This window comes from Histoplasma capsulatum, genomic scaffold (assembly GCF_000149585.1).
Source record: "Histoplasma capsulatum NAm1 scaffold_6 genomic scaffold, whole genome shotgun sequence".
Classification (NCBI taxonomy): domain Eukaryota; kingdom Fungi; phylum Ascomycota; class Eurotiomycetes; order Onygenales; family Ajellomycetaceae; genus Histoplasma; species Histoplasma mississippiense.
The window spans coordinates 29762-47119 of NW_001813977.1; the positions used below are offsets into that span (position 1 = coordinate 29762).

A 17358-nucleotide genomic window follows, 5' to 3' on the forward strand; every position below is an offset into this window, starting at 1 on the left:
TACTCCTTCCGGTATTCGTAAATTACCGGCACCCATTTTGGGCGCAGAGGTATAGGCAAATAAATGCCTATCCCACAGAACATTTGCCTCCTCACTCCTCCCCTCCCCCATCAACCTACCCATTCTCCGGCACATCCGGTTAACGAAGGCATTCCCCCCCATCTTCTCCCCCCACTCCTCCACCGTCCGGGGCACCCGCTCCCCCTGCTCCACAGACGCCAATGGCACTACGGCCACCGGCGCCTTCACAACCTCCTCCATTGGCTCCTCTTCCGCCAGCTCCTCTCCCACCAGCTCCTCTTCCGCCAACTCCTCGCCCGCCAATTCCTCCCCAATCAACCCCTCCGCCACGGAGCCCCCGGAGCTCAACACCTCCAAAACCCCCACATTCTCCTCCACACCCTCCTCTTCCTCTAACACCTCTGCCCTGGAAGGACCAGGCACAACGTTCGCACAGAATCCAACTGTTGTACGCCACGAGATTAGGGTTAAAGCTAGGGAGCCCATTTCAACAAAAGGGGGGGGGAGGGAGAACAAAAATTTTATTGAATTAGGAACGAAAAATCGCAGCAGGAGGGCAAAGACTTTTGATGATGGTCAAGTTAAAAAAGAAGAGAAATTTTCAAAGGAAAAGAAATTCTTTTTGTTTCTCTGCACGCAACCCCTAGCAACCAAAGAATCCACCAATTCTACCTCATTAAGGAATCGATAAGAACGCGTATACAAGCTATTGAGGGGACGCGATCGATACACTGCTATCAACAAGCGGCATCCACAATACGGAAATGCAAACATCTACTAGCAAGCAATCTATACAATCGCTGAGGGCAGCTCTTATAAAAAAGGGGGGCAATTGTAATGCACTCGTTTATTATTTCCTTATTATTATATTATCTTTGTTTATATCTTCGTCTATTCTTACCTCTTTCCATTATACTCTCGCTACCACTATTTCTGTATGTATATATATATGGATGCATGTATTTCGCACATCTTCTTTCTCTTTCTTTTCCTCTTCAGCGATTAGCTACAACTACAACTACAACTTCAACTATACTACTACTATAATTATTATTATCTTCCACTACACTCTATACTATCTTCTACTATTCACTCTTCACACTGTCATCACCCCTCACAGTTTATTTCAGCAGTATTTAATTGATATTTACATCAATATTGATGAACAATGGCTGAACTGAGTTCACACTCATCAATCAGAAATTTGTGCTGATCAATATAATGGTTTATATGATGCTATACAAGCAGATGATATGAACTGTGAGCAGATTGATCATCATATGATATTATCTACTTCTCATATAAACAATGAATGTTTTATGCGTAAACTGTTTCAGAATTCTATGACAATTATCTTCAACTACAAACATCCAACTTTTTTCATTATATTTACAGTTAACTGTGAATAAAAGGAGATTATTTATGAGTTGATTTCCGATCAGATTATAGTAGATTGCTCAGATTTGATTGTATATATTTTTGCAATGAAGATTTTTCATTTTCTTGATGTTCTCAAATTTAAACAGCTGTTCAGATTGATGTTGATCAGAGTATGAACAATTGAATATCAAAAATGTGAATTACTTCATATGCATTTATTGATCTGATTAGAGGACTCTGAGCAGTTTTTACAGCTTGAGACAATTGATGAGATTATATCTGCAAAGCTGTCAAGCACTGTTGAAAATACAAGTGGGTTGAGTGAATTGATCTGTAAATTCATGATTTATAATTCATGTAATGCTGGTGTGATGAGTCTCTGCCACAAAGAATGACAGGTGTATGAAACATTTTCTCAAGACTTTTCAGAGTGCTACAGCTGTTAAAGAGGATGGCTATTCTCTATACAGACAGCAGCATGATCCATGTGATTGTTCTCTATTAACAGCTGTAGATTACATGGAATTCACCTATATAAGTCACGTGCAGCCGTTGGATATCTCATTACGTTCACCCGAGGGATTAAACGGCGCGTTTTCAAGCTGGATAAGCGAGCGCAAGCGAGCGATTGCGGCTTGTTTCTGGTTATAATTCTATAGAGAAGTCATTTCACATGTTGAAAAAATGGATTAAAGATACAGATATCAGGAAAATCAATTTGATGAAAATGTTGAAGCTTTCTTACATCACACAATTGAAAACTTTATAAAAGAAGAAGATGCAACAGAATATTTCAGATTTACTTATATAAAATAATATTATAAAATTTAAAAAGATTCAGATTGTAATTCAGATTGATATATAATATCTAAGTTTTTAATTCAAAAATAGAAGCAGTATTAGATTTGCTGTTATCATTATAAATAATAAATAAAAACAATTTAATTTTCTTCAACTGTGATTGTCAGATAGAACTCTTTAATTCATTTTTTATTATTGAAAATATACTCATTTTAATATTCAACTAAATCATCTGTTTATTTATCATTGTCTGTATATAATTCAATTCAAATTCTTCATTCTGAATAATACTCTTTGCAGTTAAAAAAGCTTCTGCTTTGCAAAATCTCTGTATCATCAATCAATTGAAGAACTCATCAATAAACAGATCTGTATATTCATCAAATTAAAGGACTGAATTATTTCAAATAGAAGGTAGGTTTAGATTCAATAGCAGGTTTGAATTGAATGACAGATTTGAATTCAACGATAAATCTGAATTAGACAATAGATTTGAATTTTATGATAGATTTGAATTCAATGATAAATTTGAATTCAATTCTCTCATATCTTTCATTCCTTTCATCATATATTTCATCACTTTCACATTAATTATATAACGTGAAAACACAATATTAGATGAAAAAAGAGTTAAGAGAAGGAATATAACTGCTGACATCTGAGATGTTTGTATAGAAAAATTAGAAGCAGAGATAAATTCACTTTTTTATTTCTTCTTCTTCTTTTTATTCATTATTTTTTTGTCATTTTTCTTGAGGGATTTTTAATTATTGTATGTTCATGTTCAACATCATGTATCCAACTGGCAATCTCACTATTCAGAAGTTGAATATGAGTATTATCAAAAGCTATTCAACAAATACTCTGCTCAGAGCTATGACAATTTATCTTTTAATAATATCAGTGAGCAGTTATTTCACACTCAATTTGTAAAGAATCATGCTCATTTAATTAGTTGTAGTTGTAGTTTTAGCTAATCGCTGAAGAGGAAAAGAAAGAGAAAGAAGATGTGCGAAACACATGCATCCATATATATACACATATAGAAATAGTGGTAGCGAGAGTATAATGGAAAGAGGTAAGAATAGACGAAGATATAAACAAAGATAATATAATAATAAGGAAATAATAAACGAGTGCATTACATTATTATACAATTTGCAACTTCTATCTTCTTACAATTCTGCTTTATAACATACTCTTTAGCTATTCTTTTTACAGTACATTGAATACAATAAAAGCTAACAAACATATCATTTATTGTGACATTTCATAACTTGATCTTTATAGACTTCTTTATTTCATTGATAATCATCTATTCATACAATCTGAATGAAATCTCAGATTCAGAAGTAGATGTTTACAGAAATTGAAAATTTTCTGATTATATCTTCTTCTTCTTCTTCTTCTTCTTCTCCTCCTTCTTCTTATTTTTTTTCTCATCATCAGTTAGATTCTCATCATTATTCAGAACATTCAACATAGATAGTTTGAGTAGATGAAAATGCAAGATAGTTGAAATTCATTTACAAGTTTGTGAGGTAGTAGAATGATGGGTGTTGCAGTGCATATTGACAGATTTGATGATAAAGGTGTGTATTTGATGATAAAGATGTGGATTTAAATGAATTAAATGATATTTGAATGATTTTAAAGATATGTAAATATTTTGATTATTTTTGCAGTGTTTTGCTACTATTTTTCAGAGGGTGGCAAGAAAATTCTGTTTTCGCAAGCTTTACATCCACCACAATAGACAATGCGACTGCCAGCCGCAGTATAGTAGGAAACCGCACATTCATACATCTTCTGATATCTTCTCATATATCTATAAAACACCCCTCTACTTATAATTCCACTCTGCAATTGTGTAGTCTCTAACAATTCCTCTGTAGATGTGATGGATTAACTTTTGTTATTAATTAACTTATACAATCGAGTCTTTTATAATAAACCTTTTATATTTATTATACTTTCTGCAGGTTTTTAATAAGCTTCTGATATATTTTCATAATTGTGACGTGTTAGCTTCTGTTAACTATGTCAAACACATTTATTCTCTCTAGTGAGTGCGTCTTAGTGTAACTGTAATATCACTACAACCATAATATTTTAAAATCTTCTAAACTTCAATATATCATCATTATTTAACACCATGTCTATTTATAACAGCAACTAGCTACTATTTATTACCATTCTTACAACTTATAAACATAGAAATATATTTAAAATTTCCACTTTTTCAATTGTTTACAGTATAATTTTAACTAGACTGACTGATGGGATAATGAATTAAATTATATAAAAAGTGTACTTTGATTAACAGCTAGCACTATTTTAATACAATCTATAAATTGATTAAAGAAAGAAACTAAGAGAAAGAAAATCAGAAAAAAAGATTGTGGCGTACCTACGCCCCTACCCACCCCTCGCTGATTCCCAGAGCTTCCGCTCCACCCCTTCCTTCTTCCGCCCCTACTCAAGGCTTCTATCCTTCCTTTTATAACCCTGCGATCGCTCCTTCCGCAGGAATCAATCACTGTAAATAAACAAGCATGTATATATAGGGGCGTCCGCCCATCTTCATCTCTTAGAGAATCAGACGTGTATTATCCTACTGAGCTGCGTACGCTACATTCTTTCTTAAATTGAATAGTTTGAATAGTTGTTTGATTCTGGGCTGGAATTCTGCCATTGCATGTATTAAATTGACTTTGTATATTAGCTTATTCTTAAGTTGAAAAATCCTGGAGTATTTCAGGTAGATGTCATAGTCACTGACTGCATACATCTATAATGGAAGAATAATAATAATAATAATCAATAGATGAGATAATGATTAAATGTTTTGAATGGAACCAACATATCTACAAAATACCTTCCAAGCTAATTCCTTGAGGATATAAGATATTTGACTTAGCAGAACATAGCTATTTATGATCTTTTTTCTCATCAAGTCATCAACAGAGTATAATGTCTATGTTTCAATTCTCAGAGTTAACAAATACAGAATCTATAGTGGTAAATCTTCTTCAACAGCTTTCCACTATCTCTATGCCAGTCACAGAGCCGCTCATAAAGCTGTTCATGAAGCTGCTCATAAAGCCTCTCACAGAGCCACTTATAAAGCTGCTCATAAAGCTGTTTACAAAGTTACTTATACAGCTGATCACTGAATTCTCTATCATTCAACAGATAACTTCTTATTCAGTTTATTGAGATAATTACTTTACATCTGTTGCACTATTCAAATTCCTACATGAAAAGAGATATGATGTATGTGGAACTATTTATTCAAATCAGGCTCTGGCAGTTCTTATAAAGCTTAGAGATTATATGATAGCTATTTTATGAAATACTTTATATACTATTGAACAAGAGAAGGTTCTCTGTCTTGCATGGCAAGATAATAATATGGTATTAGCACTAAGCACCATTCATTTGCTTGACATCTTTATTGAATGTACTTGAAAGCGGTCTGGAGAGCTCTCAACCAATGCCAATATTGTATGGAAAGTCTTTGAAGATCAGCCACAGAAGAAGCTGAAAATCCCAGTTATGATAGATGACTACAATCATAATATGAATGAAGTTGACCTAGCAAATCAGTACTGTGCAGTATATATTAGCCATAGAATTACCTATTAGATCTGACTTTCTATTTTCTACTGATTTATTGACTTTACAATGGTTAATGTCTACCGGCTTTACTACTTATATAAGAAGCAGCAGGAAGTCTCCAAAAAGGATCTACCTTCTCATATAAGCTTTCATGAAAAGCTTTATCAACAACTCTTTGAATTTGCACCTAAGATTTATGACAACCTCTCTATCAAACGATCAAATAGAGATCTAAATCACCAATGAATTTCACTGTCAAAATGCCTAGTTTGTGCCTGGTGTCAGTATAAATGAAAGATAGGACAGCAGAAAGGATTAAGAGCAGGTCAATCAAGTTCTGATTGCTCAGCTTGTCAAAATACACCTCTTTGTTTGAAAACTTGATGTTGGGAGGAATTTCATAAGATGGCTCAGTGACGGCGCGAATCCTTAATTAGGGTTTATAAAATACACTAATACCAAGTAATACCGAAAAATACCTTAGCTGCTCAATAAGATCTCGTATAATATACACTATCGAAACCACGCTAATTTGCACAAAACCTACCGACGAGGGGATACCGCGACGCACGTCTTGGCAAGCGAGCTAGGCTTGAGCACAGAGAGTCGGGCCAATACCTTTCAGCGTCTACGGAAACATCCAACCCAAACTGTTTTTGGCAGCTGCTTCGCTTCTGTTTTTCCCTTACCGACCGCAAATGATAGCTAGCAAACATGCACGTCCATAACGCAACAAATGGCTGAGCTACCTAAAAACGATCGCGACATCATCGCAAAATATCCTTTAAATGACTCGCTAAATCGGTTACAAGGCCTACTTCAGGAGGCAGAACAAGTGTACAATGTCACCACCGAACCTCGAGACGAAAATTGCCGAAAGGCAATATCAAAACTTCTCACCACTTTGATGGGGGAGGAAGCGGCGTTCAACCTTCGCTCACGGACAAGCGATGATAACGTTGACTCCGACCTAGCAGGTTTATTCAGGCGTCTCAGACAAGGTCACTTCAACTACGAGTACTATCGAGCGTTGGTGCGGCTCGTCATCGAGAAAGCACCCGACGTCGATATCTGGAAGGCCGTCCTCGACCTCACCGTTACTATCTCCCGACTTTTCTTTGTATTCCTTTTTTGAGCGAGGTGTCTTGCCGCGTTTCAGTCGAACTCCCAAAGGTTTAAAGGTTATGGTCAATCGTTCCTCAAGGATTTCCCGATAGGATGCAGGTATGGTTCGACGTCGATTCAGCTCCTGCAAAACGTTGAAAACACGTAGAGACCTGGAAGACACCATGGTGCGATTGGAGGAAAAAATTAGTTAGAGAAAGAAGCTTGGGAAATAGAGGACGTAGAGCAAATAAGAGAAAATAAGGAAACAGAAGAGGAGAGGGGAAATAGAAGAAATAAAAAGGTAATCACACAAACCCCATTCGTTGATGCCTGACGAAGAGTCAGCGCCAATATATCCTGCACGCGTGGGGCTTCGGCTTCCAAATCGGATAAGACACACGAGGCTCTCAATGCTGACTGGCTGGCTGCATCTCTCAGTAACTGGATTGTATTCCCAAGCCACCTAACATGACAATATCCAATGCCTGCTGTTCCGCATGCGACAGGGCCTGGAGGCAACCGTATGGCAGTGACTGCGATGCCGCGTTTTGCGAAGGGTGGGGTGATCTGGACCGTGATTTGTTGTTCTTCCATCGGCGACTCCGGTAGGCTTGCTCGGGCTCTGTTCAGCGAGAGTGGGATGTTTGGTTTGCACCCTCGACCCGAAAAAAAGAAGAGAAAAGGAAATAAAAGAAAAGGAAAGGGGAAAAAGTACGCAAAGATAAGATCGATGGGCGACCTGCATATATTACTGGGCAGTTATTGAGGTCCAACAAGGCTATTGTTGCCACCATCAAGGATCTGAATGTACATATCTGTCTGTGCTTTCAACCTACAGCACGAGGGTCTAGGAATAAAACATATCCTCGATCCCCCAGTCGGACAGAAAAGTGAATTTTGACTCCAAAACACGCAAAGAAAACATTATATCAACATTCCTCAATACAAGCTACCTTCAACTACAAAGAATACCCTCCAGTTTCAGACACTTTCACAGGCTTACCTACTCCATCTTGACCTGCCGGAGCTCCGCACCAGGAACAAGAAGAAAACGTTCCACCTCAACCATGGGCGATCGACGGTCCGACTCTTACGATGGAGAAGTGAGGGAAGCATGTGTGGTTATTGGCGGGAAGAAAATCGACAGCAAGACTGCGGAACAGTTGTCATCATCGGGTCGGAGAGCTCAAGACACGAGAGTCGAGAACAAAGCGAACAAATCCTTGGACGAAGCCGGTGCACGGGCGGCGGCGCTCGCTCGCGAAAAGACAGAAACGAAAGGAGAAAAAAAGTAGAAGAATCTGAATTTGTTCGAAAGGGATTGCACCCATTGGTCTTGTTTTCTCAAAGGGAATGCACTTGGAAGGCATTTAGGAGCTGCTTGTCATATTGCTCTTTATCTTCAGCTTTCGAGATCATGAAGTCCCAAGCCTTAGAACTCCAGAAAGTTGGGGCGGCGATATAAAAGGCATCATCAAACTTGGATTCTTCGGGTTGTTTGTATGGGATTTGGTATCTGGGTCGGATGCGATTGTAGAAGATGTGATGGAGTCCGGTTGGACTATCTAGTGCCAAACAATACCAGAATGTCCCTTTTCTCCATAATCTTTTCAAAAGCTCTGTATAAGAGAGGTCGTCCTCCACCATTTCAAGGAGCCTCTCCTCCACCATCTTCTTCTCCTCTTCCTCCAAAACATCTATGAATTCACTGCATATCTCACTGTATCGGTCTTCATCAATTCTATCTACTGCCTGACTTGTCAACCAATATGGAGGGTGTTGCATTTCAATAGGACGAATACACGCCCATTCAAGATCAACCAGGTTCGTGATATGCCAGTTATCATCGACAAAGAAGTTGCTTGTATGCAAATCGGTAAGGGTAAGGATAAATGGTCCCGATCGTAGCTTGCGGTCAAAAAATTCGGAATATATAGTTCTCATGGTTGACAATGCGGACATCTGGCTGATGCAATCCTGTATACTCGAGGCTCCATTTGGCTGGTAACGTAATCGGTTGTCATGAAGAGACAAAAGGTCATGAATGTAGGTGTCAACAGTTGAATAAGTTATTCCTCGTGACATTTCAACGGGAATTTTCTCGTTTTCCATTTGACAGACTTCCAAAGTGAAAGGCCGATTGTTGAGACTCAAGATTCCATCATCATCAATAGTGAGCGACCCAATGCACGGCAATGGCTTTTGGGAGAGGGTAAGTTGAATTTTGGCCAAATCCCTGAAAAGGTTGCTCCTAAGTGTTGTATCTTGGCTTTGCTCAGCATATGACTGAGACAGCATTTTCCCATCTTCGACATAGTCAAGTAGCAAATAGCCAATGCCAAGTTCATCTGGTGCAGAAGTCTGGTGTTTCATGTACTGGCAGGGGGCAGGACATCGGAACAGAGATAATATCTGTCTTTTAAGATATTGAAGACATCTGTTCAAAAGAGAAGCGTTTCTAATGGCAGTGAACTGCATCTATAGTTAGAACTCTATATATCTTTTTGATTTCAATCCTGAGTAGCACTCACTCTCTGACCAGTTGATAACCCAAAACCCCGGAGACAAGTTGTTGGGATGTTCGGACATTCCTGATTAAGCCAGGCATAAGTGGCAGCTTCACACCGAATTTTTTCGTCCCCATTGTTAGGTCCTGCTACCTTATATGGGAGAGGAAAGCGCATGAGCACCCGTCGGCTACTTTTTTGGTTCTGGTTTTGAATGGAGACTGGGACACAAAGGTTGAAGCTGCCATTTAACCATTCAGAGCGGTCTGAAATATTGACGCGACACGAGGCTGGAGTCAAATAGAGATGATGAGCAACAATGGCCTTGATGGTTGCACTCTTCTTTTCAATGTGATCTCTAAAAGATGCGGCCAAGGTCACGTAGGTCAACTCTTGTAAAATATTTGTCGTCTCCTCCTTCCTTGCCTCAGAGTAGGTGATCTGTCTTTCTAGGAGGCTCCTTGCTATTGGCATGGATGCGTTGTTTGGCATGAAAGTTTGAAAACAGAATAGGAGACATAGTTATATCAAAGACAGAACTTGATTATGCATTCACACAGACGAGTTTCAGCAAGAAAGGGGAAAAGGGGACGAGGAGAAGCGAGGTATGAGCTGTTAGTAATAATATTATCGCCTCTGATTGGCTTAGGTTGATCTACGCGTGATCCCGTGACAAATGGATCTACTGGCGTGTGCCAAATGTTATCGGCCGCCCATAAACTAGTTAGTTAAGTTAGTTAACTCGAAGGTTATTCTGTAACAGCTCCAAGGAAGCAGCCCACGCTAATCAAAGCCCTTGTAGCCGATTTCGGATTCGTGATATTCCGAACCGGAGTGGAGCTGCTGATCGTCCAAATCACCTAGCACCCGTTGTCCCCTGAACACGTCCATCTTTACCACCACAAGCCGATGACAGATAATCTCCACCAGCAGAATGAGCAAATCGCACCAACCCTTTCACAATTTAGTCACTAATGACTGTCTTAGAGCACAGTTTCATCGTGGCCCCTCAACCTCCACCTGAGAGTCTCCCAAATACACAGCACTGAGCACTATGCAAAATGATCGAGTGTCTCCGCGCGCGTGTGGTTGTGTTGGAGGATATCATTCACAGCGTGGGGGCAGAACATCTTTTAAATATGATGTTTGACAGTCCCATATGCATCTTAGAGGAAATAAAAGCATCATATTTCCAGGATCAGACATCTCCGCAGCTACTGAAGTGCATTGCTCCATGTTGCAACAAAAAATATCAGTCTGCTGAAAACCTGCTCAGACACATTAGAAGCACACAGAATCATAGTCATCAATTCTATCATATGATATTTACCAGAACATACTGTTTTCAATGTGGGATGGAATTTTCAACAAACACATTCTCTCTTGCGAAGTATGAGAAAGATCATCATGGAGAATCAAGTATATTTAGTTTTGAAACTTTGTGAGTGTTCCACACCACATGTGGGTTGTTCTACTTGTCTGAATAACTTATATACTGATGGAGACAGTCACCCGTGGCAGAGACCTCGCTCATATACAGTCAAATGAGAATCATATCACTGACTGAAGTTAGGCAGATAGTGAAGGAGAATTTAGCATTGAGTGCATCAAATAAAAGTTGTTAAACATCTTTTTCACTGATGAATGTAATGACAATTCAGTTCTGTGGGAAGAAGCTATAAAGATGTTCAAATAAATAGACACAAAATTCAAACAAATTGAAAGGAAAAATGATCATCTGCATAAACTCATGAGCAGAATTGAACTGTCAGAGAAGAGAAAGAGAAAGCACAGTGACAATGAAACATACACAATCTCAACAGAATCTTGATCAATCACATTAAATAAAGGTCTCGAAAACTCAGCCTCATTCACATATGATCATAATAATGATGTCTTAATCAAATTTTATTCAAATCAAATATCATTATTCAACTCTGCAGAGTCTGTTGATGATTCCTGCAACTCACATTTCAATTTCTCTCTACTACAAATAACATCCTTACAACTACCCACGAACGTAGGGGTACATTTGAATTTTCCACTTTTCCAACTGTTTTTCGTATAATTTTAACCCTCCAACCCGTTCAATATCATCGCACGCCCTCTGCGATCTCTCTACGTGTGTGTACTGCACAGGTTGAGTGGTCATGGAGCCCTCAACGCCCTCCCGTCCGCCCAAGGACATCGACACGGCCTACACCAGGCCACTGGAGCCGGAGTCACCGGCCAATTTTGTCGCTGGAAAGGCTGGCAAGAGGCAGAGGAAGACTGTCACAATGCCTCCCCCAGTCCTCAAAGGAGCCAGCGACAGCATCCCCACGGCCACCTCTCGGCTGCAGAAGCAGTTTGAGGAGGCTCAGCAGCAACAGAACCTGCAGCAGAAGGCCCTCATCAGATTGGCGAAGACTCTGGACAGCTGGGTTGAGGAGGAGAAGCAGTCAGTCAGTCAGAACTTTGCCCGAATCTTCTGTGAGAGGTTTGTCAAGTATGTGACAGCAGATCTGAGTGCAGCATCAATTCTGAGAGGGGGTGCTGCCCCGGATACTCATCCGCAGCCAAATGCAGCAAAGACAGCTGCGAGGGAGCCGACTACCTGGGCGGGTGTTGCTCAGAGGGGGAAAAACTCTGCCCTCCCTGGGGTTGCCCCTGCCAAGACTGCGGCTTCCTCGGCAGGCAGGGCTAGTGGAGCTAGCCTGCAGCCCAAAAGCGCCAGTCAGCCAGGGGGCCCCACAGGGGGCACAAAACAGCAGGAGGACCCACGAGTCCTCGTCACCCTCCAGCCAGAGAAACGGGTCGCCCGGCTACAGCCATATGCTGTGCGGCAGGCAATCGCTGCAAACATTCAGGGGGTGGGGGATGTGGCCAATGTGCCGAAGGTGGAGCCCACCAGGACAGGTTGGGCGATCACACCAAGCGACAGAGGCATACGCGACGCTCTGACCACTGAGAAGGCAGTGGCTACTCTCTGTGAAGTCCTTGGCGCCATGGAGATCCGGCTACCAGAGCGGTGGTACAATTATGCTGTCCCAGGGGTCCCAGAATTTGTCCAGGACTGGGAAGGGGCAAGAATCCCCACAGACAAGATGGTCGAGGGAGAGGTTCTGGCTCAGGCAAAGGTAAAGCCAGTGAGCTGTCGACCCTCGCGTCATGGGGTGAACCCCAAGACAGGGAAGATTACATGGATTGTCTCCTTCCTTGCCCCGGTAAAAGGCTTCTCACTCTTCAATGCCAGTGAGAGGGCCAGGCTGATTGAGAAAAGGCCTTTGGCAGTGAGACATAACCCAGGATGCCAGGGGTTCTGCCACCCACCAAAGTGTGCGCGACTGGCAAGATGCTCCAACTGCAGTGAGCCCACAAGCCAGCATGAGGGGTACCCAGCTGGGCATCAGCACTGCCCTGCCGCACCCAGGCGTGTGAATGGCACCCTCAGGCGCCTAACTCAAAAAGAGCTAGCAGCTGTTCGCCGCCTTGGCGACAGGTGCCACAGGGATGCTCAGGAGCAGCAACCGCCGCCAGCACAGCCAGCACCAATGGTCGCAGTGGTGGTGCCTACACCAACCACTCAGTCAACCCAGTCAACACAGCCCGCTGGGCTGGCACCCCGCAAGCGGGCGGCGACTCAGAGTTCCATCAGTGAGGAGGGTGCCACCTAGCAGATGGCCCGCACCAGGCGACGCTCAGCTCGCACAGCAGTGCGACAGCACAGCCAAGCAGCTAAAGAACAGTCTGACTCCAGCATGCAGATGGCAGGTCTGGAGGTCTTCAACCTCATCCCGCAGGTGGACTTCGGCAGCAGCTCACCAAGTGACTCCTCATGCTAGGACACCAACACCAGCGACGCGGCTGGCGCCGCAGGAACAACCAGCAGGAAAATCGCCCCCTGCTGGTCTTCTGGGCAAATACGGCCAGGGCAGCCCCCTGTCACACAGCAGCTCTGCAGCTTGCTTTCGAGCAGGGCTGTGAAGTGATCTGTATACAGGAGCCATACACACACCCTGGCACCAAGACTTCTAACCACCCAGCGTATGAGTGCTTTGCGCCTATAGACCGCTGGGATGACACTAACCCGGAGCAGCGAGAGGAGGAGAGGCCCCGGGTCATGACATATGTACGCAAGGGCTCAAAGACAAGGGCACAGCAACACCGGTCTGTGCAAAGCAGGGATCTGCTATGGGTCAGTGTAAATGGCTGCCACATTCTCAATGTGTACAGACAGCCTGGGACAGACGCAGTCATGGACTATCTGACCAATCTGAGCCCACCAGCCCGCTGTCTGATAGGTGGGGATATCAACGTACGGCATGATGCCTTTGAACCAGGGGCAGTGAATCTGCACCGAGGCGGGGAGCTTGTCCAATGGGCCAGTGAACATGGGATGGACTTTGTGGGAGAGATAGGGGTTCCAACTCATGCAACAGGTCATGTGATTGATCTCACCTTCTCCAATGTGACCTTTGCTTCCACTACAGTGCGTCAAGATTTACACTGCGGCTCAGATCACCAGTCTATGGTCACTGTGCTGCCAACAACACCTCAAACACAGCTGAGTGATGCTCGGATTAAGATCACAGACTCTCAGCTGGAGCCCTTTGCAGATCTTGTCAGAGGTCTCATGGTGGACATGCCTTGCCCAGAGGGGGTTGGAAATGTGGCACAGCTTGATGACCTGGCCCAGCACTTCACTCAGAGTCTTCTGGCTGCAGCTCAGGCAGTCAGTAAGCCAGCTCAACAAGGGCGGACCACAGCCCCCTGGTGGACAGCAGACTGCCGAAGAGCGCACCGAGAGCTCACCACTCACCAGACAGAGGCCGCGAAGCACCAGTTCAAGGACACAGTGCGCAAGGCCAAGCGTGCATACTGGAGGCAGGTGATCAATGAGGCCAGAGATGGTAGAGACCTTTACCGGGTGGTGGCATGGCATAAGCTGGAACCCAACCTCAGAGCACCCCCTCTGGTGATTGGGGATCAGGTCATAGAAGAGACAGCCGCCAAAGCTGAGGCACTTCAACAAGCAATTCTGAAGCGATACAACTCAGCTGATGATCTGGAGTATGACCCACTGGATGATGAGCACTGGAGCGGCATGGGGAACCTGCCCTGGAACCCCCGGGTTGGGATGGAGGAGGTGGAGCGCAACACCATTGGGGTACAGAACACCTCCCCAGGCACGGATGGAATCACAGTGCGGATGCTCAAAGCATGCTGGCAGCATGTGTCCCTCTTTATACAGCAGATATACAACTGCTGCCTCCGGCTCTGCCACTTCCCACGAGCCTGGAAACTGGCAGAGGTGGCAATGATACCCAAGGTGGGTAAGAGAGATAGAATCTCAGTCCGCTCCTGGAGGCCCATTGCCCTGCTTTCAGTAATCTCCAAAGGGCTGGAACGCATCATGGCAAGGCGACTGGCGTACACGGCACTCATTCACGGCATAGTCAGCCCACAGCATGGGGGGGCGCTGCCCAGACGATCTGCAATGGACCTGGTGGCTGCTTTCACTCATGAGGTGGAGGCAGCCTTCGCACAAAACAAAGAAGTGTCCATGGTCACAATGGATGTGCAGGGTGCCTTTGATGCTGTGCTGCGCAGGCGGCTGCTTCAGCGGATGGCGCAGCAGGGGTGGCCACGCGAGCTGCTGCAGCTCATTGACAGTTTCCTCACTGAATGCAGAGCTCAGGTCCGGCTGGAGGGGACCACCACAGCAGCACATCAGATGCAATGTGGCACGCCACAGGGGTCTCCTTTGTCACCAATACTGTTCCTTCTGTACCTGGCAGAGCTGCTGTGGCAAAACTCGGAGTTGCGCTTTGGCTATGCGGATGATCTGAACATCTGGCGGGCGACCCACTCACTTGACAACAATGCCACCCTTCTCAGACAGGATATACAGAGTATTCTGAGGTGGGGGGAGATAAACAAGGTGGCCTTCGCACCAGAGAAACTTGAGATGATCCATCTTACAAGAAAGCGATACAATGAGGCACCAGCAGTAGTTGTGTCTGAGGACCTCACTGTTCACCCTGTTACTGCCCCAGCTGGACAGGAGCCAGCACTTCGCTGGCTGGGTGTACACTTCGACAGAAGGCTCACCTGGAGACCACATGTCTCCACCCGGGCAAAGAAGGCAAGGGCCGTGGCCCAGCACATCCGGAGTCTGGGAAAGACCAGAGACGGGCCCCCAGCAGACGCTCTGCGGAAGGCGGTCACCACCTGCGTGGTTCCCTCACTGCTCTATGGCACAGAGGCCTGGTACGGCGGCCGCACGCAGCCAGCAAGGCACACGGGCAGGAGTGGGGAGGTTAGCTCCCGCCTGGGATGGCATGTGGGGACAGTTGAGAAGGTGCTTACTATGGCAGCCAGAGGGGTCCTCCCAGTTTTCCGTACAACGCCCATCGCTACTCTATACCGGGATGCTGGGCTCCCATCAGCAATGGTAGCTCTGGAGGAGGCCAAAATGCGATTCGCGACAAGGCTTCAGGTGGTGGATGAGAAGCACCCACTGGCTTCACGGATAGCACCTCCAATGATCACACGAGGAAGAGGGGCTGGAACCCGGCAGCGCTCAAAGACCAAGATCCAGCGGTTGGGGGCGCTGCTACCTGCAGTCAATAGACCCACACTTGCCATCCCACACTACTCAGAGGGATGCGGGACAGACCCCACAGAGGGTGTAGACAAAAAGAGTGCTGCTCAGGCATTCAAGAAATGGTGGAGAAGTCAACCCTCAACAGATCTATATGTTTTCTCAGATGGATCAGAACGGAGCCTTGACAACAGCAGGCAGGTGGGCTATGGCTTCATAGTCTATCAGGGAAATAAACAGCTGGCCAGCTTCTCAGCTGCGCTGAGCCCTATGTCACATGTCTTCGACGCTGAGGCAGTTGGTGCCTGCCGGGCATTAGAGTGCGCTGTGAAGCTCCTACCTTGTGTCACAGAGGACAGCAGCAACCCTCAGATCTGGCTCTGCCTCGACAACACCTCAGTCATCTGGGGCATACGGGGCAGTGCAGCAGCCTCCTCAAACTGGGCCTACAACCGCTGCCATGAGCTCCTCAGACAGCACAATGTCGGCCTGAAGTGGGCTCCTGGGCATATGGGGATAGAGGGCAATGAGGAAGCAGACCGCTTGGCTAAGCGGGCAGTCTCATCCACTGCAGCCCCAGCCTATGGTCTCGAGGCCACACCCACAGTCAGTGGGGTCCGCACAGTGGCCAAGCAGCTCAGCCAAGAGGCAAGGCGAAAGTGGTGGAGTGGAGCCTGTGGCAAGCTCTCTGACTGGTACCGGGGCTGGAGTTTCAGCAGGCCGACTGTGGAATACCAAGTGAAGGCCCCTCCGGAGCTCACCATGCCACGGCATGCCCTTCACCGCTGGCTCGCACTCCGCTCCTCTCATGGGGACTTCTCCTGGTACCACAGGCGTTTCCAGCATGCAGATGCGAGGCTCACCTGTGTCTGTGGACACAACAAGAGCCCAGAACATTTGGTGCTCTGTCGACACTCACAGAGGCACTTTCTTCACTGGCCCAAGAGGCCAGCAGCACGGCCACACAACCGGGCGACAGCTGTTGCCTATCTAGGGTCTCTGACCCCTACAGACTTTGTAGAACTGCTGGACTGCACGCAGTTCTACACACGGTACTGCACAAGGTAACGCAGCCGGCTGGCTGCAAACCATCTGACAACCCCCGCAGCAGTTCCACGAGGCCGGCCTGCTGAGTACACCCACGGTAGCTAGTGCAACTGCCAGGGACATCACAGTCTATGCAGACAGTACAGATAGCACAACTAGGCTCATCTGTCTCAATTAGCGGTGGTGTAATCAGTACAGTCTACGTGTCTGACTCAGCTGATATGGTTTTGACTGCCGGCATTGTATCTACGCGTGCTCTGCTTTGTTTTCCTCTCGTTTGCCCTTGTC

General features: G+C 44.9%; 2 protein-coding genes across 2 annotated transcripts; one reads left to right on the plus strand and one right to left on the minus strand.

Annotated features, from left to right (window-relative positions):
- Positions 1-8274: 8274 nt before the first annotated feature.
- On the minus strand, positions 8275-9929 carry HCAG_06346 (predicted protein; the record flags this gene model as incomplete). Its single annotated transcript, XM_001538691.1, has 2 exons — positions 8275-9388; positions 9556-9929. The coding sequence occupies 2 exons, from the start codon at positions 9927-9929 to the stop codon at positions 8275-8277; spliced, it is 1488 nt and encodes a 495-aa protein (XP_001538741.1).
- A 1658-nt stretch (positions 9930-11587) lies between these two features.
- Positions 11588-17091, plus strand: HCAG_06347 (conserved hypothetical protein; the record flags this gene model as incomplete). Its single annotated transcript, XM_001538692.1, has 5 exons — positions 11588-12565; positions 12726-12785; positions 12919-13073; positions 13177-13244; positions 13487-17091. 5 exons carry the CDS (start codon positions 11588-11590, stop codon positions 17089-17091), a joined length of 4866 nt encoding a protein of 1621 aa, XP_001538742.1.
- Between the last annotated feature and the right edge of the window lie 267 nt (positions 17092-17358).